This window comes from Rhipicephalus sanguineus, chromosome 1 (genome assembly GCF_013339695.2).
Source record: "Rhipicephalus sanguineus isolate Rsan-2018 chromosome 1, BIME_Rsan_1.4, whole genome shotgun sequence".
Classification (NCBI taxonomy): Eukaryota; Metazoa; Arthropoda; class Arachnida; order Ixodida; family Ixodidae; genus Rhipicephalus; species Rhipicephalus sanguineus.
Window position 1 is genome coordinate 135,092,903 of NC_051176.1, and position 24,988 is coordinate 135,117,890.

The 24,988-nt window shown below is 43.2% G+C and overlaps 1 protein-coding gene across 9 annotated transcripts in view; it reads left to right on the plus strand.

The window, feature by feature from the left end:
- LOC119398702 (uncharacterized) overlaps positions 1–24,988 on the plus strand; it is a 119,118-nt gene that overhangs the window by 21,875 nt on the left and 72,255 nt on the right. For all 9 annotated transcript variants that reach the window (XM_049416610.1, XM_049416612.1, XM_049416632.1 and 6 more), the window contains exons 13-21: positions 3,212–3,271; positions 4,320–4,436; positions 4,824–4,944; positions 6,732–6,785; positions 11,987–12,066; positions 13,715–13,877; positions 15,057–15,163; positions 21,354–21,519; positions 24,865–24,977. In XM_049416610.1, the coding sequence (XP_049272567.1) occupies positions 3,212–3,271; positions 4,320–4,436; positions 4,824–4,944; positions 6,732–6,785; positions 11,987–12,066; positions 13,715–13,877; positions 15,057–15,163; positions 21,354–21,519; positions 24,865–24,977 (981 nt within the window). The remainder of the gene's footprint in view (positions 1–3,211; positions 3,272–4,319; positions 4,437–4,823; positions 4,945–6,731; positions 6,786–11,986; positions 12,067–13,714; positions 13,878–15,056; positions 15,164–21,353; positions 21,520–24,864; positions 24,978–24,988) is intronic.

Sequence of the window (24,988 nt, forward strand, 5' to 3'; positions counted from 1 at the left end):
GTGAGGACTTGATGGATCGCAATGCGGGCGCTTGGGGACTTCAGCTTCGGTTGCCATTACGCCGAGCATTATCTTTTAAAGCCCATTCCGCCGTGCGAGATGGTGCGATTACGAGTGGCAGCAAACATACCAGCGCATGTCTCAAGTTAACACTTTCCTGTCCGTGCCTATACCCATCGATAGTCCGCTATCGATGGTTTTCAACTTAAAATTCTGCCGTGTTAGTAGCGCTTACGGACAACTAACATTGTCCATCGCATAAAACAGACACTGTTTTTCTAGTTTCGCAATTTTATTTACCTTTTCCGCCTCGGCGAGGGCTTTGAACTGCATGTTAAGTATAGAGGGCCGAACGCTCGTAGCTTCAAAGATGGCCTCAACATTGTGCGCACTTGCCTCTCGGAAACGCAAATTTCAGGGGATTCCGACGAGTCTGATTCATAATTTTTCTATGATGGGAGTAGCAAAAACTCGCAAGATGATTTTGACTCATCGGACAGCAGCACAGACAGCGAAAGTGTGTCAAACAGCCGTGGAATGTCAACAGGTATCCGCCGGTAACTTTCATTTTGATCTCCGAACCGATTGGTCGCGGCCCCGCTCCGTTCTAAAGATATCCGGCGTGTTCTAAAGGTCACAGCTGTTATCTGCAGGGCGTCAACGTATTTTGGGCAGGACCACTTGCCGGCGGCTGCTCAGCGAGTGGAGTGTAGCGCGAGAAGGCGATCCACAGTGGACTTTGCCACTGCGCTTCGTAGTGCCGCGCGGCATTTCATCTGACCCGTCGACTTGTTCGTGCCGTTCTATTCCTAACAAATAATCACCGAGATGTGAGACACAAGTAATGAATATGCATAGATATATATTCTTGAGTCAAAAATAGAACAGAAAATTAATGTTTTCTGCAAGACATGCTGCGCAAACCTGTGCTTCACTGCATCACATAGCTGCATTGCACGGTGGCACTGTAGCCACTTTGGGGAACGTTTTCTTTTTTGTTTAAATAACCGCTGTAGAAACGTTTTCAGGGGTATTCAATATGATATTTTTGACCAAAATGTATATTTTGAAATATTTTTGTGTGCACTTGGTACAAAGCAGCATTGATGTATTTACAGAGTGCTCTCGTTTTCGTTAAAAATTTTCTATTAAAGCTTTCTTTTCGCAAATTCTTTTAGTAATGTTTGCTTCAAATTTAATGCCATTAGAAAGCGCATTCCTTGTTCCACAGATTAGTACCATACATTTTAGTATCAACAGTTTTGCCTGACGGTAGAAAAATTGTATACTAAAGTAAAAAAAAAAGGCCTATTTTCCCGCGGACAGGAAAGGTTAAGACAGGACGCAAACTGATCAGCGCAAGTGTGCGACATAGTATGCGATAGCTGCGAGCAGCTGTCGCTTTCAGGGACGCTTATCGCCTTCGCTAGATTTCACGTATCGTTTTGTACCGCGATTGCTACGTGCACTGCGAAGAGTTGAGCTTGTTAAGCCTTTAGCGGGGCGGCAGTTTTCTTCACAGACGGGGCGAGTCATGCGTGATCTTGCGAACGTACATGATCGTATTCCAAATGTGTATGCTCGAGTATATCACTTCCGCTCTTCGGCAAACCTAGCCCCATATTTCTAAACGGCAATGCAGACAGAAACGACGCTCATGAGGCGAAAAGTTTCATCTGCTGACACGGCGGTAGCATTTCTTTACGTTTACGCTGGTTGTCCCAGAGTTCGATTTTGCAATATTCGGGTTGTCTTGGGATTTCAACACACGTGACCATGACGTGGGACTGGAACTAGCTGGCTGACCTCTTGCTGCCAGCGAGATGCCAGGAGTTCGAAAATCGAAGAGTCCCTCCATGTTTTTGCAAAATAAATGTTTTTTGTCCTTGCACCTCAATATGGGCTTGTCAGCCTCAATTTTTACTCGATTCGGATCGTACGTTTTCCCGGATCTTACATTTATTTTCCACGTTTTTTTCGGAAACATATCACTGAGGTTCTACTGTATCTGCATGTTGAGTAGCTAAGGGCTGTGCAAAGTTTCAGTGTTTTTAGTGTTCAACACAAAGCTGGTAAAACATTTTTTGCTTGTGTGCAACATGACTTAGTGGCCCTTTATTCCAATACAAACTTTAAAAAAAAAGTTTTTCCTGTCAGCTTGCATAATACTGACAGTTGTAGGCACCTCCAGAATTTTTAGTGATGCTACGAAAAGTATGTTATGTCAACTATTGCATATACTACACATGCATGTGCAATAACACATACATGCACAAGCACTAACACTCGGAAGTTGTAATCAGGATATTGAGGCTAACCCAAATCATAAACCGTACCCAAACCCAAACTGAACCCACACTCGAACCTACATTCTCGGAACGTGCCTGAACTGAACCTGAACTAAAAAAAGTATTGGTTATCAGTTCATAACAAATTGGTTCAAAATTGGGTGTACATCTAAAGTGCTACAAATTAAAGAGTTTTGTTGCTGAACAGACTCCACGAAACTTTGTTTTATTTTATTTCAATCTATATTCAATGGTCATTTTTCTTCTAACACTCCCGTTTCACCTGGCTTGAAAATTTTGCTAGCATTGATATAATTGTCTGTTTTACACCATCTCGGTATGATTAGCAATAGAGAGAAACATGGTAATGGGAGACCTTGGGGTTGGAGACTACGAAGGCCCGCACACTCTTGCCACGCAACATGCTGAATATGGCCATGTTTGCGATTGTGCCTGCAATAGCTGTTTCCACTGAATTTAACTGATATTTATGTAAAAATGTCGATTGCTGTTTCCATTCTGCCACTGGATAATTTTCTTCCACCTCCTGACAAAACTTGCGGATGTGCCATGCGTTTGGCACAACACTTGATTGGAAATGAAAACTAAATTCAGTGAAAAACTACAAAATACAAATCTTCGTGAACTTAAGAGTGCAGTTGCTTGAGCGTTGCTGCCTGGAGTTTTTCAGCATAGCATGTCAATAGCAATAATATCGAAGAGAAATTTTAGTGCACTCAACTGGTTCACTTTTAAAGATTAAAATTTCTCCAGACCAGAACTGCACTGGAGTGAAATGGAATGGACTTAAACTGTACCAAACCCATTTTTTTTTTGTTTGAAACCTTGGTTGTAATGTTTTATCAAAGTTGAACTTGCTTTCTGTGAGCTTATCATTATTTCTTTTCTTTATGCCCTTACAGTGCCAGAGTCTCGTTGAGAAGTACTATGACACAGTGTACACTTACTTCCTTGATGCTCTCGTGAGTATATGCCATTAATAAATTTTTTCATTGTGCTTATTGCTAGTGTTAGCGTACTCTCATTGGCACTGATGTAACTGATATAATGTAGGGGTGTGCGAATAGTGAAATTTAATCTCTAATCGAATTTGAATCTAATAGTGCCGAATAGCAGCCAGAAATATCGAATATCGAATCGAATATCGAATAGTATGCTTACACAAAATGTGTACTGCCAGTCACGGCAAGACAAAGGAAAAATCAGGGACGCTACGGCGTGTTGACAGCTTCATTACGCACTTGTTCGGGAGTGGTTTTTGTTTCAGCTTTAATGGGTGTGCAGGCATGTTGATAGAAGAGCTGCCAGTCCAGTCAGCAGCGCCACTCCTAACCTCCTAACAGAGGGATGTACAGTAGCTAGTCTTTCTTTTCCCCTATGGTCGCGTAACATGGCTCAACTGCCAACGGTAATGTTGTGCTTCATCGCCATGGGTGCTTCGGGCCCAAAAGTCTTCAGGCGCCCGTTCACAGCAGCGTTTTAACTGCACGCCAGAACGATGGGAGCTTCTGAACTAGTGGTGCGGTGCGGCAGTGGCGACTGCCCAGCGTGAACAAATTTTTACATGTAAAGCCAATCCCCGAGGGTTTCGCAGGCCGACGTCAGGTCGTTTTACGGCGCTTGCGGCATATGCGGCCGAACTACGCAAGAAGTTCATGCCTTCGTATTGGGAGCGAAGTTGTGAAAGACTGTACAGTTTTCTCATGTGTTTTTCCACGTGCAAAAATGACATAATCTCCTTTAAGATCAACATGCGCTCGCTTTTGATCCAGGATGTCATTGAAAGTTTAACGAACGGCGACATTAGCGTTAGTTTTAGCCACCCTACCCTAACCAAACTGCACCACTGGCCTTTGTCGCGTTTTAGATATTCATCCTGTCGAATTATTCGAAACCTCGAATACTAGCCATTCGAAAGTTGAATCGAATTACTATTTGATTAGGAACTATTTGATTTGAATTCGAAACTCGAATATTTGCACACCCCTAATATAATGTGTTCTTCTATAGGACCCGGATGCTTTCTGCCATACCATCGGCCTGTGCACTACCAGCGGCATGAAGTCTGAGGAGAAGGCACTCAACAAGATTTTCATCAAGGCAATGCATGGTGCACTCCAGCAGAAGGTGACTGGCTATGGCCTCTTTTTTTTTTTTTTTTTTTTTTCACAGTTCTACCTCGTAAAGTATTTTAAAATATAGAATTGTGTGCCTAACTTACTCACTTGTATAATCTAAAGAGGATCAGTGATCTATTAAGCGAATGTTCCTTACATCACGATTATATTGACGTTTATACTTTGAATACATCACGCTTATACTTCACGTTATTACATCACGTTATTGCATCACGTTTATACTTTGAACACTTTGTATGTTTAGGGCAGTACTACTATTTAAACGTAAGTTAAGCTTAATCAGTATATAGTGGTTTTGAGTATATCCGTGGTTTTAAGCTGTCCATATATATGGCGTTAGTTTGAGGCTCTAAATGGTCTTATGGTATCATCCTAGGGCCACCTCAAGAACCTTAAGGCTGCCAAGAAAGTGAAGGGCTACCTGGAGCCACAACATTCTGTTCCTCTCATCAAGGTCTACCCTGCTTTGCCAAAGAAATACTTTGACAACAACCAGTGTGAGTTTTCTTACTTATTTTATGCCAGATATCTCTCTCAATAATGAAATCGGATTGAAGTGTTGTGCAAGTGAACATACAGTACACACACGACGATTTTGATACTATTTCATACTCTCGACTAATTGAAACAAATTAAAAATTTTTAGTTGGCCTGCTATGTTTTCAATACATCTAAAAGCTGCTTAATTAAGACTGCAGCATTTCGTTAATTCTGTTAATTCATACTTTTTGCTTATCCATACCGGAACTGTTAGACAGTTTTAGTCCAGCGTGTGCAATTCTGTACGTGTACAATGTGTGGTGTGCTGCATACATTATGGTTGAGGCTGTCTCCCACAGCATTGGTTTACTGTGCATGACGTCTGAAACCTGGACTGCACCTGAACATCAACAAGCTTGCCGTTTTGGTGTTGCATAGCGCCATCTAATGGCAAAGCAGTAAACTTCCACAGCCGATATTGGTCGACACAAGTCAAGGCACGAGACGAGCCAAGCTTCTTCGACACCTTATAGGAGTAGTGGGTTGGGCTAATTGGTTTTCTGGTTTTGTTAAAAGAGTGTAGACATCAAAGGCAAACAGTAAGCTAACTACAGCATGAGTTTTGCGTACTCTGGCTTAGCAGCTATCACAATCGACTGCACCTGGTCCCCGAACGGGCTCAAGCTACTTACATAAGCTCTGAATCAAGGGCAATGCGGAAATGCCATGACCACCATGCTGCTGTCAATTGCGGCCATCTTGTCTGTCTTGTTCTCGGGAGGTTGAGATCCGGAAGCCGTCGGCAAGGCACACAACAGCTGTAGCAGGTGCAATGCAAGTGCGAAGGACTACAGCAAAATCCCGAGCAAGTGCCCCCCCTACGGTGCAAGATAATTCAATAAGATTTGGAGGGTGGGGCCCTTGCTTGGTCACGGATCAAAATTCAAGATGGCAGTGGAACAGCCGCACATGCTTCCAATGAAATGCCTTTTTGAATACGCATGCATTCACTGTCGTTTTTCGCCCTCGTCGGGCGAATAAAAACAGTGAATGAAACAGCGAAAATGGCGGAAGGGGAGGGGGTGGCTTGCTCGGTCATTTTCGCATATTTCAAATCTCCCGAAAAAGAGAGGGGAGTGCTTGCTCGGGCAGGGGCGCTTGCTCAGGATTTTACGGTAGCATGCACATCCCCTGCGTGCGAAAATGTCTGCATCTCTCATACCTTCAGCGCATCTGCCATGTTGCTCCTGCTCGCATATTGTGTGTGCTAAACTGAAACTGCTTTTTATCTGTCTTTGTCCATTCTGGCTGAAGATTTGTACTCGTATATTTTTAAAACAGTCAAAATTCAAGCCATATGCCTGCCTGAACTTGTCAAAGCGCTCAAACGCATGTGAACAGAAAACAGAAAATAAAAATACTGAGATGGCTGCAATGCAGGTGATAATTGGCCACCTCTGCTTTTCGTGATACATTGCGTAAAGCCATAGTTATTCTTGCATCTGGTAATTCAATGTTCTGGTAGTTTGAACAAAATTCTGGCGTCCCCTCAAGTTTGAATTATTAAGAAGTTTGCTGTATCAATAAATATGCATAGATGAAAATTGCTTTATTTGCACTTTTGTAATAGCTTGCATACAGCCGTAAATGTTATATAGAAGGGGCAGCTTTGATATTGTGGAAGAGGAAGAGAAAAAAAAAGGGGCAGTAGTTACTATGGCAGTATGAACCCAGTGAACATATGGGCCATGCTGCTGAAAATGATGTGGACAGGTGTTCAAGTTTTTCATTTTTGCCTTTTCAGCCGACATTACATTTCCCATGGTAAAGACCTTCCCTGCCCAGCAAAACACTAGAGGTATGCCCTGTCAGCTTTCTTGCTTTGTTTGTGGCTGCTGCTGGAGGCTGCAAAACAGGTCTTAATCTGACCACCAGGCAATGATAATGAGCTTTTACTGTGCAAAGATTCAGTAGTTTGTTCAATGTTGGCTTCCTGTTAAACTTCAAATGTGAGAGAGTAGCTTTTTGCTTAACCAGTGGTCTTGCCATAAGCGTTATTGGGTGGCAGGTTTTCTAGGATTGTGAATTCTTTTTTCATGGGCCGCTAAAAATGTATTGGTGAGGTTCTGTTGTACTGATTGCACTTCTATTAAGAGTAATATAATGTACAAAAGTATAGTCTTCCTTCATAGGTTGATGGATTCGCTAATGATATGCATTGCCTTCTCTTGCATTCTTTTAGGATGAGCTTTGCAGTGCTATAAGAATGTAATTGGCCAAGAATATGTCTTCTTGGTTGTTCAATTGCAACATTGTAATTTAAACGCCAGCAGTGAAATGGTTAAAGTTAGAGCTATTAACCGTTTCTGTGCCAAAGACAGGTTTCACTCGTTTAGGGATCATGTTTCATCTACCGAATGCCTCAGATGAATGGCTTCATTTTATAATTTTAGTATGCATTTGCAGTACTGTCAGGGGTGAGACAGCTGCGCATATTGCGCATTTTTTATACGATTCCGTTTTCCTGCGCCAAGCTGCTCCAAAAGCATAAAAATTGCAAAAATTGCGCCGAACTGCGCCGAAACGGCCCCATAATCAAGAATTTTCAAGCCCGCGTCACTTTCAGCGTGGGAAAACGTAACTTTAGAAGCAGCGCCAGGGATACGTTCGCAGAACACGTTAACGCGCCCAAGCGTGTCCTTCTATGCGCCTTTGTAATAGAGGCTTCCATAGTGCTGTGATAATCGCCTCTGAGCGGTTGTAAATATGTGTAGTGTCCGAGGGGTAAAGTTTCTCGGCGCTCGCGACGCATTTTTGAAGGCGGTCCCTCACGAGGTGGCAGCAAACGGTGGCGCAGCGCGCTTTTATTATCACCTATTAAAAGCGTGCGGTACACTTGACGCTACGCCACCCGCGCAGCCGAGCAGATAGCTGAAGGCGCTTTATTTTAGGCAGTTTTCGAATAGCGTACGCTAAGTTAGTGTTAGCGTTTGCGGCCCGCTATTTCCGTCACTTAACGGGAGCCCGAAAGCGGTTAGCGTACGACGCATGCGCAGTTGTGGGAAAAGCCAACGCAAAGCTTTGCGTACGCTATTCGAAAGCTTCCTGAGGGTTCGCCCTTCAGGGAGGGCAAATATTAATCGCAGCGCCCCTCCTTCCGATTAAGTCAAAGTATGGGCGGTATCGACTTTGCCCCCCCCCCCCCCTTCGTGCGCACGCCTATGGGGGTGGTCATACTGGCGCGTTCGTCGGTGGCCATACTGCTTTTGTTCTTTCCTGATGTTACGCGCGAAGGCGTCGCCGCAATCGCGTGCTAGTCGGAATCATTCATTGACCGTTCAAAGACGTACTGCTATGTGACTACACAATTCTTGTGCAATCAGTTTTTATTGCGATAGCAATTATATGGACAGTCTCGAGGGGTTCTTGCCGTCGCCGTCATGTCCTTCCGGTATGAAGTCCAAATTGATAAGATCCCCCCCGCGAATTGTATGTTATACAGCGGGTAAAAGCACGCGAGCAGAGGCGACCTACGCGGCCGAAGCAAACGAGCCGGCCCATTGCCGTCGCTCGGAGGCTGCATGCGATAACATCACCACGCTCGGAAGGCCTGCCGTCGAAGCAGACAGGAAACGCCCCGCCCGTTTTTAACAAGCCTTAAAAGACACGAAGACGCGAGGGGGGGGGGGGGGGGAGTGTCGCGCGAGGAGCAACTTTGAACTTTGCGCGGTCGCGATCACTGGCGCGCGCGCGCTATCTCGAAAGCCATCACAGCGGGATTTTTTTTTATTATTTGAGAAGTGTGATGTTTTTTCTTTTCTTATTTTCAAATGTAAAGTGAACCTACTTGGAAAAACTTTTTTTTATCTATTTCATATGTTGTTACCAGGGTTATATAAATTTCGTGGTTTGTAAAAAGGTAGTGTAGTTCATACCTGGCAATAATCTGTTAAAAAAAGCTTTCTCCAAAGGCTCTTTGAATGTTATGTGTATTCTAAGCCGATTAAAATATGTGCTTGTTCCTCCAAGTTACTACAAATTTGTTTTTTCAAGCTCCAAAAACGACATAATAAATGCCGCTAACTGCTCCCAAACAAGGTTCTCCTGCTCCTAAATTGAAATTTTGCTGCTCCCAAAACTGCTCCCAAATCGATTTCAGCCGTCTCACCCCTGTACTGTGCTACCATTTTGTGAGCATGCTGGCACAGCAGTCCAGTTCTCTGTCTTTGTAAAGTACTTGTGCATTGATTTTTTTGCCTAGGCCATGAGATTTGAGACTAACTTGTGCAGAATGATCCCTGAATTAAGTTCTGAATTAAAAATGATTCGGTGTATATTCACTTGAGGGAGACCTTTGTCTGAAGCAAGACCTGGCCCACTCTGGCGATTTTCTCTCTCTTTTTTTTACTATGTCTAGGTAATGATGATTCTATGTTCTTGAAATGCTCCTGTTGCACTCCTGATAGTAGAAATTTCCAGCAAATTTGAAAATATTAATTTAGCAAAAAGGGGCAAACTCGAAACCCAACACCTGCACTGTCTCCTGGTGATGTACTTGGGGGAACAAACCGGGCAAGGTATGTTGACCAGGCAAGCATGTAGACAGAGGACAAAAGCTGCGAAGAGCAGACACTCAGTGAACGCCTGCACTGGCACTTATGTCACTTTTATCGCTGTGCTCAGGCAGACGTCACGGGAGTCGCACGCAGTGTGGCCAGTAATTATGAGAGGTCAAGTGGTTGGTTCGAGGTATTAAGCAATGTGTGCACCTCTGAAGCTTGCAATTTTGCATAAATGGTGGAAGTGTGCAAAGGAATGTACCGAGCAAACTTCGTTGAGATCCACAGACCTCAAAAAATTGCCGGAGTTGGCCTTTCAATGAATGTGTATCTTTGGGAATTTCAAGGGAAAATTGTGGTTGCTTCATTACATATATATAAGTTTGTCATAACCTATTTGATTATAACAAGCTTTGAGTGTCATGTTATACACAAGTCACACGGGCATACCAGAGGTCTTTTGAAGTTAAGGAGCATAATGGTTTCAAAGGAACATTCGTCAAGGGAGATGTGTCACTGCTACATGGTTTCTGCCGAAGCTTCTGTCTCGGCCGGTAATCTTATCGTCATATAACCAGAGCCCATTGCCCGCACGAGAGAATGGTGATGTCATGCTACTGGTGCCGCCAGTTGGTTCCTTGCCGTTTTGATCACCTTGGCTGAGGCTGCCTTGGCTGAGGCTGCCTTGGCTGAGGCTGCCGAGGTAAAAAATAAATACGCACAAAAAGATATAATAAAAATGCCTTGATATGCACAGCAGGTCATCACAGTCACAAATGACGCCAATCTACTGCTGGCCGGCTGTGTGGCATTTCTGGCATATATTTGGTGGAGATTTTGGTTGTCAGCACGGTTTTTAGTGTCCATACATTCAACTTGCTTTATAGTAGGTAAGTTAAGACTAACTCTGTTGACTCCAGTGTAAAACAAACTTTCTGTCGTGTACCCTCTGGACAAACGCGGACTCCCTCAACTCAAAGCCCCTTTTAACAAGATCTCCTTCGGCACACCTTATCCTTTGATGTTAACAATCTTTGGTTCAAGGGACTTTGAAAATGTCCGTGTGACAGTGGTATATTACATGACCAGGAATTAAGGACATCAACACCTAGGGCTCCCATTAGCGTGAGTGTAAAGCAGGTGTAGTTTTGCTGAGAAGGCATCATTTGATGCTTTCCCGTAAAAGCCGCCCTTGTGAATGTCCAGAGAAAATAGATCGTGCTTACCTAGTCCCACATGCTGGACTATTTTCTGTGGCTTAAAGCCTGTTTTAAATTGCATGCAAAGTTCAAAGAATGGAAGTCACTTGAAACCATTGAAACTAGGAGACTGGTCTTGTGCACTCTAAAGTGATTAACCAGGAAACTACGGTGCTAATCAAGATATTTGAGGGGTTTTACCGACTTCACACTTGTAGCTTGTCAAAACCATGTGTTTTGAAATATCCAGAAAAGTGTTCCGAAATTGCTACTTGCAAGACAGCATCATGAAATTAAAGGCAAAATGGTATGTATAAGTTCGCTTGCGAGCTAGTAAATTTGTTCGGGTCATGACTGAGCACTGTCAACAAATGGAAATCAACCTTGCTCACTAGAAGAGCACGACTTTCTGGTTCACTTCATACATGTAGTAGCTGTTTTCTTTAATCCAGCTTAGCTCAGCTTAATAATTGATTGCACTTGGTGCTATATGTTCCTGCTTGCATCATTGCAAGAATTGCAAATTGAGCTTGCAAAGTGCTACTTGAAAGATGCAAAAATCCTTGAACTAGGAGTGTCGCTGGAGCCAACGTTTTGACAGCAGGACTTGTCTTTGTCAAGGCAGTAGCTGCCTTCCTTAGAAACATGTTTGTGTACATTTTAATCAGTCTCCCTCAACCACAGAAGTGGAGGAGAAGAAAAAGCAAGTGTGCAGAGGGGGAAGAAAAAGAAAGGACAGGATGGGGGGCTACTGAGACAGGTTTATGTGCCAAATGAGAGAATAAAGGGGAAAAAAAGGGGGTAGAGGTACTCTTAACTCCCCCTCCTTTTCGGAATCATGTAAAGTGAAACCACTTGAAAAATATCCTTGAACAGGGAATGTCGCTGGAGCCAACGTTTTGACATCTCTTGAAGCCTCCACTTTCCCCACCCGCCACGGTGGTCTAGCGGTTATGGTGCTCGACTGCTGACCGCATTTTCGATGGAGGCGAAGATGCTAGAGGCCCATGTACGTGCCACTCATGAACTTGCCACTCAAGTGGGCTGAACCGGCACTTCATGCATGACATGTGCAGGGTACTTCAGAGTGAGCTACAGTGATGATTGTGCCTGTATCCACTTTATTGATAATTAGGTATTCCCATAAGGCCTAGTTTTTTGAGTGTTGTTGGTTAACAAACGTCACACATTCACATGTAGAACAGACTGAATAAAAAAGGCATAGTTTGTCTTAATTATTCATGTTATGTTATATTTGTTCCTGTAATGCCATAATCTTTTGTCTTTTTCATTTATTTCAGTTGATGACATTTACACCTGCTCTATTTGCAAGGCTTTCGTCACCCTTCTTGAGCAAGTCATACCAATGAATGCCACCGTGGTGAGCATAATTCCATGCTATTTTTTGCATTGGATTCTTGCGTGCCCACATGTGTCGCAGTGCTTTTAGCAAAGTATGCGTGTAATTATGCTATATTAATTATAAAAATTTTTATATAGTATGTACTACTTGATTTTCAGTTGCAATACGATTATGAACTAATATGTATTCCTGGTACTGAAAAATTCTGGTACAGTCGCACCCACTTACAATGATACTGGTTTTAGCAATATAATATAAGAAGTTATAACATTGAGAAGCTACTGCACCATCGACTTTTGTATGTTTACTATGGTGAAATCACTCACTTACTACAATGCCCATTCCTCATTATTGGTTATAACAATGAAATCAAGAGTTCGACGAAACCTCGTCTGGTCGGGAACAATCATGGTCAAAAGTAAGAGGACGCCGACCAAAAACACCTAAAAGTAACAAAGACGTTTCGGCTCCCGTACGGGAGCCGAATGTATTTGTGAACAAGGCCCCTGTACGGGACCCGAAACGTCTGTTATTTTTAAGTGTTTTTGGTTGGAGTCCTCTTACTTTTGACCATGGTTATAACAATGAAGTCTCAATGCTGGTTGTCCATGCCGAAAGGTAGTGGAACACTAAATCTATGGAAAGAAAGAAGAAAACGACAAATTCAAGCCACTGCACTCCCGCCGGCCGGTATGCATTTGTAAAGGAATCGCTGCGCTTGCGCCATGCAGATAGTTCCTCTGTATTCTTGGTATGCTTCACCGCACAATATTCTGGCAGTGCAGCAAAGCTGACTTTTGGACTCTGCTACGGCTGCAAATGGATTGTCTCACAAAAGCGCTGGTTTGAACCTGCAATATAACCAGTGCCATATTGGTGGTGGCTTCAACTAATGGAATTTCGGGTCTGCAATTTGAACTAAAAGTTCGAAGAGTTTCAGTTTCCGAAATTTCTGATGTTCCTATACATCGAATATATGGGGCTTCTGGCAGAGCCGCGGATGCGTCAAAATTTTCAAGCATGTCTGAAAAATCAGCAGTTGACTGTATTACTGTATTCTTCTGTGTCAACCTCATAACTAATGTGTGTTGGCATGTCCGATCCAATATCTTAGTTTTGTCCCAACAGTCTACAGTCCCCCTATTCTTTTCTTCATACAACTTGTTTACAATAATTATCAGTTATAACAATGAAATTTTCTTCGCACTTGAATATTGTTATAAGTGGGTTCGAGTGTATTGATAACCCCCTCCAATTTGCTATTTAATGGCTGTCTTGATCCATGTCTGCATCATCAGATTTGTTATCATGTCATTTTTCTGTTAGATTCAAATTATTTTTAAGCTTTTCATATTACTATTTCTTCTTGTTTTCTCTTAGAACATATCTGTACTAGGGGCATAGGCAGAAATTTTTTTCTGGGGTCCACCTCCTTGATCTAAGTGGGGGCCGGGCAGGCAGATGTGGTTGAGCGTTATTTTGTGCTCTGTATGCCATGGCAAAAAAAAAAAAAACTTGGGTGTGGGGGGGGGGGTGTTCTTGAGCCCCCTGGCTACACCACTGATTTGTAGTATGTTAGAACATACTGAATCATTTTGTCATACTGAATTGTCGCATAGCCATGTTTGCTTTTGAAGCTTACAGGCCTGTACGCCTTTCATTGCAGGAAGACGTCAAGTTTGTTCTTGACCAAATTTGCGAGCTGTTTCCTACAGAAACGGAAAGGAACTGTCGAAGCTTTGTTGACAAAAATGCAGCGGTGATCCTCAAGTTCCTGGCAAACGACGTTGCCCCAGCAGTCATCTGCCACGAAATAACTCTCTGCTCGTGTGAGTGTTAAATGACCTTAGTGCCGTGATTTCATTTGCATAATTTACGTTTTCTTGGAACGCACACTGTCCTTTGCAGCTCTTAGAACAGGCAAAAGAAATCTGTGTGTATGCATAGTATTCATAAATAAATGGCAGCATAAAATAGCATTAAAACTTTTAAAAGCAACCCAAGGAAATTCTTGGTGTGAGACAGAGCTCTAGGAGCAATCTTATTCTATATATATTGGATTCCCTTACGACTTCTATGAATTTGCTGTCACTATTGCTCTCGTGTGCAGCATGATGTAGATTGAAAGACAGGAGAGTATTTAAAGTTTAGACCAGCTGCCGATACGGTGTGCTAGACCAGATAGGATTCATAAAGCCAGATAGTATAAACTCAACTGCAAAAAGTAAAGGACAGTTGTCCATTGCCAGCAATGGCAAGCTGGCATTTACTTTTGTGTCGTAGGGTGTGTGTGCATGTCACATTGACGGTGGTGGCGGAGCCGTAAGCGAAATCTTGTGGCGTTTTGCTCAACTGCAATACCTTTGTGAAAATTTTCATTTGTGTCAGTGTTCTCGTCAAAACAAAATAACGAAAGTACTGAGAGTTAATGAGTATCTAGTGTGCAGTGCTTTGTACCAGTTAAGTAAAATGGGTAAGTCACTGCAATATAAGCTTTGGTTGTCTGTAGTTAGGTTGTGCATCAATAGCTGCCGCTACCGTGTCTACTTCTCTGTTAACCCGTAAAAATGTAAACGCTGAGACGTCTATTCAACTAAAATTCTGTATTGTCGTGGGTGGGTTATCTATCAGTGTTATTTAAAAATGAGAACATCCAGCTGAAAAATGGGGATGGGTTATCTTTCAGGGGTGGAACAGATTTCAGGTTTTCATGGTACTTATTATTCCTTACTACGTTTGTTTTTTGTTGTGTGTGATGGTAATTTCCTAACTGTAGTCATGAAGTGCTTTATTATAGCAAATTGAGTTGTTAAAAAAATGCAGTGCTTTATTTATGTGTAACTTTATAAGCTTTATTTTTACTCTGCCATACCAGGGAGCAATTTTTGAGTGTGGTATAACAAACACATTAAAAAACTGGTTTCGTTAGTTGTACTTAAGCTGAAATATTTAGGTCATTATGTGCAAAGCTAAGCCTAATTATGCCTGAATATTTTCTTTTTTGTTAGCACTGCCCCCCAAAAATATTGGTGCTGTTTCGGATTCGCCAGATTGTGACTACTGCAAGCTGACTGTTGAATTCTTTTACGATGAACTCAAGAAGAGAGAAACTGAGGTTTGTGGCAAATTTTTTTTCTTAATGTGTTACATTTTAATCTTTCACAAGCAGTGTTGCAACACTACATTCTATAATTCAGATTTTATACTTATGCATTAGACTTTCCTAGCAGAAATGTGCATTTTTTGTTAGAAGCTTGTAGTACTCTTTGTCGAACATGCTGAGAACAGTTTGACTGTGTGATATTAGCCACCTATAATCTTTCCCAGTTTAGTCTACACATCATGTTTTCTCCCCGCAGGGGCGTCTGCGCAAGTAGGCGTTTGGTGTGTAGCGACACCACGGACCCGAGCTAACGGGGGGTTTCGACCCCTCCCACGCCTAGCCGTGCGTGGCTTTGCCGTGTCCGGGGAAAAGGGGATCCTGGGGGTTGAGCCGACGCTGGGTGATTGGACCTTTAAGGCCCCCCGGCAGAGGCAACACACCCCTTTGGCCCCGGCTTCACGTAGACGGCACCCCTGGGCTGACCCACCCAGGGGAAATCGGCAGTCGCCTTTTCCTGTCTCTCTCTCCCCTCATCTTCGTCTTTCTCTCTCACTTTTAGCCTTTCCTGTCTCCTCCTCACTTCTTTTTACTTCCGTTCTTCATGGCGGCGAGGGTTAACCTTGTGTAGTTGCCCAACCTTGGGTAGTTATATTTGGTTATAGCGGCGATGCATGGCTGGCGACTTCAAGTGTTCTACCTTGCAGCGTCCCCTTGTTGGGCTCGATGGTGGGTGGCCACCATCGCCGCCGAAATTCGAATGTTTACATGGCAAACACTTTTCCCGCACTTCCTGATCGCCGCCTCAAAAGGTGGCGCACCGATGAACCGTTCACTTTTGCCCAGCCTAAGCAGTCTTTCCCCAAATACCATGTGATACACAGTCAGCACGAAACGAAAACCGTCCGAACTATTTCACCATTCCTCGTGTCAAAGTCTCTCACGGAAGCGATCGGTCCAGGCTATAAAATAACGAAGATGGGAAGCGGCGATCTCCTTCTCGAGGTTCGCGACAAGCCCCAATACGACAGACTATCGAAACTTGTGGCTTTTGGCGATATTCCTGTCTCAGTTGGCCCACACAGGTCAATGAACACAGTACGTGGCGTCATTTCAGAAGATGATCTCCTTGAACTTAGTGAAAGTGAATTACTGGAAGGATGGCAAGAGCACAACGTTGTCAAGGTTCAAAGAATAATGATAAGGCGAGACGATAAGCAAATCCCTACCAAACACATAGTTATTACTTTTGGAACCAGTGATTTACCCGAGTCAATCGAAACTGGCTACTGCAAACTTCGAGTCCGACCGTACGTACCTAATCCCCGCCGATGTTTCAAGTGCCAACGATTTGGACATGGGTCACAGGGCTGCAGAGGGCGTGCCACTTGCGCAAAGTGTGCGTCCAACGACCACTCATCTGACACTTGCACTTCAACAACCCGCTGTGCCAACTGTGAAGGAGACCATCCCGCCTACTCGAGATCATGTCCCTCGTGGAAAAAAGAGAAACAAATCATAGAACTCAAAGTTAAATTCAATCTATCTTTCCAAGAAGCACGTAAGCGTTTTTCTCTGCACAACCAGTCCTCTCCTTCCTACAGCGATGTGACGCGTCGGGGCGCAGCGCCACATCTTTCGGCGGCTGCAAAGGCCACACGTAGTGTGACTGCAGTCAAGCCATCCGCGCCCCCGGTTGGAGCAGCAAGTGCTGTTCCGCCCCTTGCCAATGAGGGCCAGCAGACTCCCACGTCTGCCGGACCCAGGGCCACTGCTTCGGCAGTAGGGCCCGAAAAACTCGGAAATGTGCCCGCTGAGCGGGCGCTATCCACCACCTCAGAAGTGATGGATACCTCTAGCTCTCCTGCGGCGTCTCAGACGCCCAAGGAACGTCGAAGCTCACTCGAGCGCAGTAAGAAAGAAAAACTCCGCATCACGGGGCCTGAAAAGGTCTCGTGAGCGAAAGGTCTTGTTAACCCACCTTCCTTAGACGCACAGCATAAAACACGACAAAATGGATACCCAAATACTTCAGTGGAATGTTCGAGGCTTGCTCCACAACGTAGATGACATTAAGGAACTCCTCTATAAGTTCAGTCCAAGGGTGCTGTGCGTCCAAGAAACGCACCTTAATTCTTCTCACAAGAACTTTCTCCGGCACTATGCCATTTACCGCAAAGACCGCGATAACGCCCTGACTTCGTCGGGCGGTGTGGCAATAATCGTAGATAAGCGAGTCGCTTGCCGGCATCTGCAACTAAAAACGTCCCTAGAGGCCGTCGCGGTCCGCGCTGTACTTTTTAACAAGCTGATCACTATTGCATCGATATACATCCCCCCGAACTATACCCTGTTAAAAACAGAATTTGAAAGTTTAATGTGTGAACTACCCGAACCTTATATGGTCGTAGGAGATTTCAATGCTCACAACACGCTGTGGGGAGATAGCCGTTGTGATGCCAGAGGGCGTCTAGTAGAAAGCTTCCTCTTTTCTACAGGTGCATGTTTACTGAACAGGACGGAGCCTACTTTCTTTAGTATGGGAAACAATACATCCTCATCCATCGATTTAAGCATTGCATCAAGTACACTCGTACCATATCTACAGTGGAACGTGATTAAAAGCACATATGGCAGCGACCATTTTCCCATTATCATAACGTTAACAAAAGACGACCAGTGCTCTCCACGCGTTCCCCATTGGAAAGTCGAGTCAGCCGACTGGAAGCGGTATAAAGAACTTACTCACATGACCTGGGAAGCCATCTCGGAACTTCCCATTGATGATGCAGTTGAACATTTGACGGCGTTTATCGTTGATATGGCATCAATCTGTATTCGCGAAACCAACGGATCTCCTTTAAAACGACGCACTCCCTGGTGGAATGATGAATGTAAGGAAGCTCGCAGAAAACAAAACAAGGCTTGGAATGTTTTTCGCGACTCTCCAACAGCCGAAAACCTGATCAGCTTCAAGAACATAAAGTCAGAAGGTAGGAGAACGCGCCGGCGTGCCAAAAGAGAAAGCTGGCAAAGATATGTCTCCAGTATAAATTCGTATACCGATGAAAGAAAGGCCTGGAACAGGGTAAACAAGATAAAAGGTCGAGAAACCCATCCTCTACCACTAGTAGATACGCAGGGCGACACTCTTGAAGATCAGGCTAATTCGTTAGGGGCACATTTTAAACACATTTCTAGTTCATCTCATTACTCGGACACATTCTTGAGGTACCAGCGAAGAGTGGAGCGGTTGCCTCTCCACCGGAAGGGAAATAAAAATGAACCGTATAACCGCCCATTCAACATGGCGGAGCTACAGGCTGCACTAAAGTGCTGTAATAAATCAGCCCCTGGAAAGGACCGAATAGTCTACGAGATGATCTGCCACTTACACCCTGAAACCCACAAAACATTACTGTCGCTTTTTAACTCTATGTTCTCTGCTGGCTATATCCCGACTGCCTGGAAAGAAGCAATAATAATTCCTATTCTTAAAGAGGGCAAGGACCCGTCCTCCGCCAGTAGTTACAGGCCTATAGCTTTGACAAGTTGCCTATGCAAACTCTTTGAGAAAATGATTAATCGGCGCCTGCTCTATTTTCTTGAAACAAACAATCTATTAGACCCATTACAATGCGGTTTCAGGGAAGGTAGATCCACAACAGATCACCTTGTTCGCATTGAGACTACTATTCGCGATGCCTTTGTGCACAGCCAGTTCTTCTTATCGGTGTTTTTAGATATGGAGAAAGCATATGACACAACCTGGCGTTTTGGAATTCTCCGCGATCTGGCAGAAATGGGAATCCAAGGCAACATGCTAAACGTGATTAGTAGTTACCTGTCTCACCGCACGTTCCGTGTTAGAGTCGGTAATGTCCTGTCTCGTCCATTTACGCAAGAGGCGGGTGTACCACAGGGTGGTGTACTCAGCTGCACTCTATTTATTGTGAAAATGAACTCGCTCCATAGTGTAATGCCAAGCACGATGTTTTATTCTGTATATGTGGATGACATTCAAATAGGTTACAAGTCATGTAATCTCACTACCTGCGAACGACAAATACAGCTTGGCTTAAACAAACTGTCTAAGTGGGCAGATGAGAACGGTTTCAAACTAAATCCTCAAAAAAGTACGTGCGTCCTCTTCACAAACAAGAGAGGCGTGCTTCAAAGCCCTGAAATCAATCTACATGGTGAAAGACTATCTGTGAGCCGTGAACATAAATTCTTGGGGCTAATTTTAGACTCAAAATTGACTTTTATTTCACACTTGAAATATTTAAGAGCAAAGTGCCTTAAGACAATGAATCTGCTGAAGCTCTTGTCCCGCACATCCTGGGGAAGTGACAGAAGGTGCCTTTTGAGCTTATACAGATGTCTCGTACGGTCGCGCCTTGACTACGGAGCTATAGTCTATAACTCTGCTACGCCTAGTATACTGAAAATATTAGACCCTGTTCATCACATGGGTATCCGACTCGCAACAGGAGCCTTCAGGACTAGTCCGGTACAAAGCCTGTACGTCGAATCTAATGAATGGTCTCTACATTTACAAAGAACATACTTAAGCCTTTCATATGCCTTCAAAGTAAAATCAGATGTACATCATCCATGTAACTCAGTGATTGAGGACGTATCCACGGCCAGGCTGTTCTGCAACAAACCAGCTACTAGACGTCCACTGTCTCTCCGTTTGAAAGCAGTGGCAGAGGAAACGGGTGTCTCTCTTCTAGATAATGTCCTAATGGCCCCCACTCGGCTTCCACCGCCGTGGGAGTGGCAGAATATCCAGTGCGACATTTCTTTTATAGAAATATCAAAACGAGCACCTGAGACTCACATACGTTCGCACTTCCTCGAGCTCCAGGACAAGTATTCATGCGCAGAATTTTACACAGACGCTTCTAAATCACATGCTGGTGTTGCTTACGCAGCACTTGGATCATCGTTTTCCATGTCTGGTGCACTGAATCCACATACAAGTATATTTACAGCGGAAGCATATGCGATCCTCACGGCGGTTAAGTATATAAAGCAAATTAATGTTACGAAAGCAATTGTGTTCACGGACTCACTGAGCGTCGTTAGAGCTCTAATGAGCCTACGAAAACATAAGAACCCAGTCTGCAATGAATTATACAGCTTGCTATGCTCAGCGTATATGGGCGGCCAAGTCGTTATAATATGCTGGGTACCCGGCCACAAAGGCATAAAAGGCAATGTAGCCGCAGACGAAAGCGCCACCTCAGTAAACTTTGAATACACAGACACAAAAATAGCTATCCCTCCCACTGACCTGAAGCCTTTTCTGCGTCAAGAGTTGCGAAAATGTTGGCAAAGGAATTGGGACAGTGAAGTGTCAAATAAGCTACACACAGTCAAGCCAAGAATAGGGAACTGGATATTCGAGAAAGCAACAAGATATAAGGAAGTACTTCTTTGCAGGTTAAGGATTGGACATACGTATGGGACACACTCGTATCTACTCAATGGAAATGATCCCCCGAGATGTGACGGGTGTGGCGACACCCTTACAGTCCTTCATGTTCTCATCCAGTGCCCCGAAATAGAAACCCAACGTAAAAAGTACTTTCACCTCGCATACCGTGAACACATCCCTCTTCATCCGGCATTTTTTCTTAGCAATGAACCGCTTTTTGATTCTAAAACAGTACTGAAGTTTTTAGAGGACGTAAACAAGCTACAAATAATCTGGCCTGGTCATCTGTGACTTCAAGTACCCTCTCGAACACTAATGCTTTCCATAGATTGTACACTATCATGTCATTGTAATGGAGATTATATGCACATAGCTCACATCATTAGTCATTCTCACAGTTTTATTTCTTGGATGACTTCCGCAAATCCACAGCAACCAGTTTTAGGTCCCTATACAACCACGTCGCATCTGCCATTTGCAACTCATTGAATCATCACATATACTACTTTGTAAATCCGCTACCACATGACATGGCGCTCTTTGGCCATAACTGGCCCTTGTGCCATTAAACACAACACATCACATCATGTTTTCTGCCTTTTCATTGATGCCTCACGGAGTAAGGTGTCGCCTAAATTGCATTGCTCACCCATTCCAAGCAGCTTTGGCACCTGGCTCCCGAGTGTTTATCTTGAAATTCGAGTTGGCAAGTGTAGTGTGCATAGTTCTACTACTATGTTCTGCTGTGAATCTGTGCAGGAGGAAATCAAGCTGATAGTTGAGAAAGTTTGTCAACTGTTCCCAAGCAGCAGCAGGGACAAATGCATCAGCACAATCAACACCTACGTGGACATGGTCATATCCCTCGTCCTTCAGGAGTTCACCCCTGAGCAGATTTGTCAGCAGCTGGGCTTTTGTGCCGCAAGTGAGTGATGTCACTGCGCTTGCAGTTTTCTAGTAGTGTGCAAATATTGAAATTTTCTTGTTTAGTCGAACACGAATATTTGAGGAAGAATGACCGCCAAATATGAAATAGGATCGAAAATGTTTTCATGTTTAAACAGCTTATAATATGAAGCTTGCATGGAGCTAGTTTGGTTAAAGAAAAAAAATCTAGGGCTATATACACATTATCTGACACATGCATGAATGTAATAATGTTTGCAACTAGATGTGCAGAGAATGGGAGAGCTTGAAAAGGAGAACAGTTTTCAGTCGATCTGGGGCACCATTACAATAATGAAGCAGTAATGAAACGAGGGAACAGCATGTGTCACCAGATGTGAACATAGTGTTTTAGTGTTATTGGGTTTGTTGAAGAAGACAAGTGTGCTACTTCAGTATTGCTGACACAAAAGCAATCGTTAGATATGTTAACAACGGGAACTGGTGGCCATCCAGGAATCTCTGGTGTAGTGGATTTTTCTGCGCAGTAAAACAGTTGCCTCTGCTGATGCTCCAAATACAGTGGCAGTATGCTGTGCATGTTAAACTTGTTGATGTGTGTTGAACAGATGCAGAGAAGTGTTGGAACTACTGGAGAGAGAGGCAGGGCAAACTGTAGCAATAATCCTGCGGTGTAAGATTTCGGGTGCTGCTGCACCTCATATTGTTAAAGGGATGCAACTGTGAAATAATAAAAACTAGGGGTGTGCGAATATTCGAAATGTCGAATATTTTTCTAATAGTGTTTGCTATTCGATTTGATTCGCACTGGAATTTTACTATTCGAACTATTCAAACTTCCCAAAAACAAATACAGTCAAAATCCGATTAAAAGTCACCCGTTGAGATTTTCAATATGCTTCACCTCATTACACTCTCGTATTGCGGCAAAGCTGCCTTTCAAGCTCCATTATGGTCGAACTTTGCCAAGACACAGTCATCGTCCGATTGGAAATGGTCTCTAGATTTTCCATGTGCCTCACCACGTCAGACCCCGGTATTGCGGCAAAGCTGCCTTTCAAGCTCCATTACAGTCGAACCTTTCCAAGACAGTCAACGTCAGATTGGAAATGGTCCCTAGATTTTCAATATGCTTCACCCCATCACACCCCGGTATTGCGGCAAAGCTACCTTTCAAGCTCCGTTACGGTCGAACTTGGCCAAGACAGTCAACGTCAGATTGGAAGTGGTCCCTAGATTTTCAATATGCTTCACCCCATCACACCCCGGTATTGCGGCAAAGCTGCCTTTCAAGCTCTGCTACGGTCGCAAATGAACTAACTCAAGAAAACGCTGGTTCCAACATGGAGATGAAAGATGTGGCAGAGGTGGGGGCTCAATTAATGCTGTTTAGGACCTGAAATTTGGGCAGGAAGTCCGAAAAATCAGAAGCTGAAGCTTTTTAGCATCCAAAATTTCAGATGTTCTTATATATCGAAGTCTACGAGGCAGGTTTGGAACTCCGGACTTGAAGGGAGCACACCCTTGTCCGCCACATCAGTTGGGCTTCCACAGAAGTTGGAAGAGGAGGAGAGGCTGAGGAAATGGCATCTTTGCCCATCACGTGTAAAGTGTTGTCGGCAACACTTTGGTTGCACCAAATCATGTACATAAATAGAATTCGGCCTCTACATTGCCTCATTCTTGATAAGACAGCTGTGAAACACCACCCCGCCAGTGCTTCATCAACCTAGTGAAAAGAAACACTTTCATGTTGCCATCTCATAAGCATATGCTTAGGAACCCTCTTTAATTTCTTTTCTGCAATTTAGCTTCGAAGTATTCGAAAAATATTCTAGAAATATTCGAAAAATATTCGATTCGATTCGCACTCACACTTCAGTATTCGAATTCGCTTTGCACCCAAAATTTTGCCATTCGCACAGCTCTAATTAAAACTGAATAATTGTGTACTATCCCTTTGACACGCTTTGTACGCAATTGTGTACGCCACTTATTTGTGCTAGTTGTGTTGACTAGTGGCGAAGAAAGCGCAAGATACATTGACCTTTTGATGAATTGAACATCCTGTGTAATAAATGTCTTCATTTAACTTCATTTTGCAGTGTACTAGTATTGCATATATCATTTTGCTGAAGGTACTACAATGTTGGACGAGTAGTTCGACGTGCCGCTTCTCGCGAGCCATGACAAAAGTATAATTTCTGTTTGCTCAAAATGGACAACACGAATTTGTGCTGTATATCTAGCGAGATATTTAATTTTATTTATGCAAAAACAGCGCATCAATGACCGGAATAAATAGATATTTAGTTACAACTTAATTAGGATTAATTACTACAACGCACATAAATCAACGTATTATGGCATTATGTTTGTTAAAATAGAATATCGAGTGCCTTGAAATAATATTGTGTAAACTTGACACATTTACAGACAGTTCTTCATACGTGGCGTCTGAAAGGTTTAAGGCTCTTTTAGCCACGGTGCGCCATACTTTTGAATGACTGAGAATAATTCAGCAAAAGCTATCTGTCCTTGTGTGTTTCAATCATAGTATACTGTAAAACTGTGGCTATCCTGTGGAAGAATCATTCAGAACTGTCTTCATATCCATCCTTCTATTTCCCTTGCGCTTTCCATAGCGTTGTTATCCCATATATTTTGAAAAAGATAGAAGACAAATTAAATATTGGAAACTATTCTGCATGAGATGCTGCTATGTTTTTAGTTGGGGAATATTTGTTTAAAAATAATGAGGAATGACAACACTTATTGAAGACTTGAGAGAGGGAACAATGAAAGGGAGATTTAATTTGTATTTAAAATTTTAGATATTCAAGCACCCTTTCATTTTTTTGTTTGTTTATAAACTGAAATGCCTTGTGAACCTAGGTTGGCTGGTTACTTTTTTTTAGTTGACAGCAGGATAGTTTTTTTTTACTAAACTTTTGTGCATCTGTGTTATGCTTAGTTAAACATGAGTAGGTGGATGAATGTTTGAATAGCAGCTGGTTGACAAAAACAAACAAAAAATGCCCTGAATATAGGTAGGCCTGTGCTGCAGCTTTTGCTTGTACCCATAGAAACAATAGTGTCACTGCAAGCATAAATGTTTCGTCTTTACAAAATTACTGCTTTTTTATATATATAAGGTTCGTTATTGTAGTGGATTATTCATAGAATGAAACACTAGGTTTTGGGCTGCACTTTGAGTCGTCAAAGTACAATTTTCTTTCTTTTTCTTTCTTTCACAATGGTCTTACAATTGTTCTTTACATTATCGCACTATTGCGATGTTATGACTTCATGTGTGCCTGCCCCCCCCCCCCCCCCATTTTTGATATAGTTTTTATTTTTCCAGCTATTAAATCTACGCCTGTTATTCCACCCAAGAAAGTCTCGGATGACACATGTGACCTATGCATGGTTGTTGCCAAGTTTGTCTATGACAAAGTGAAGGACGAGAGAACTGAGGTTTGTTTTGC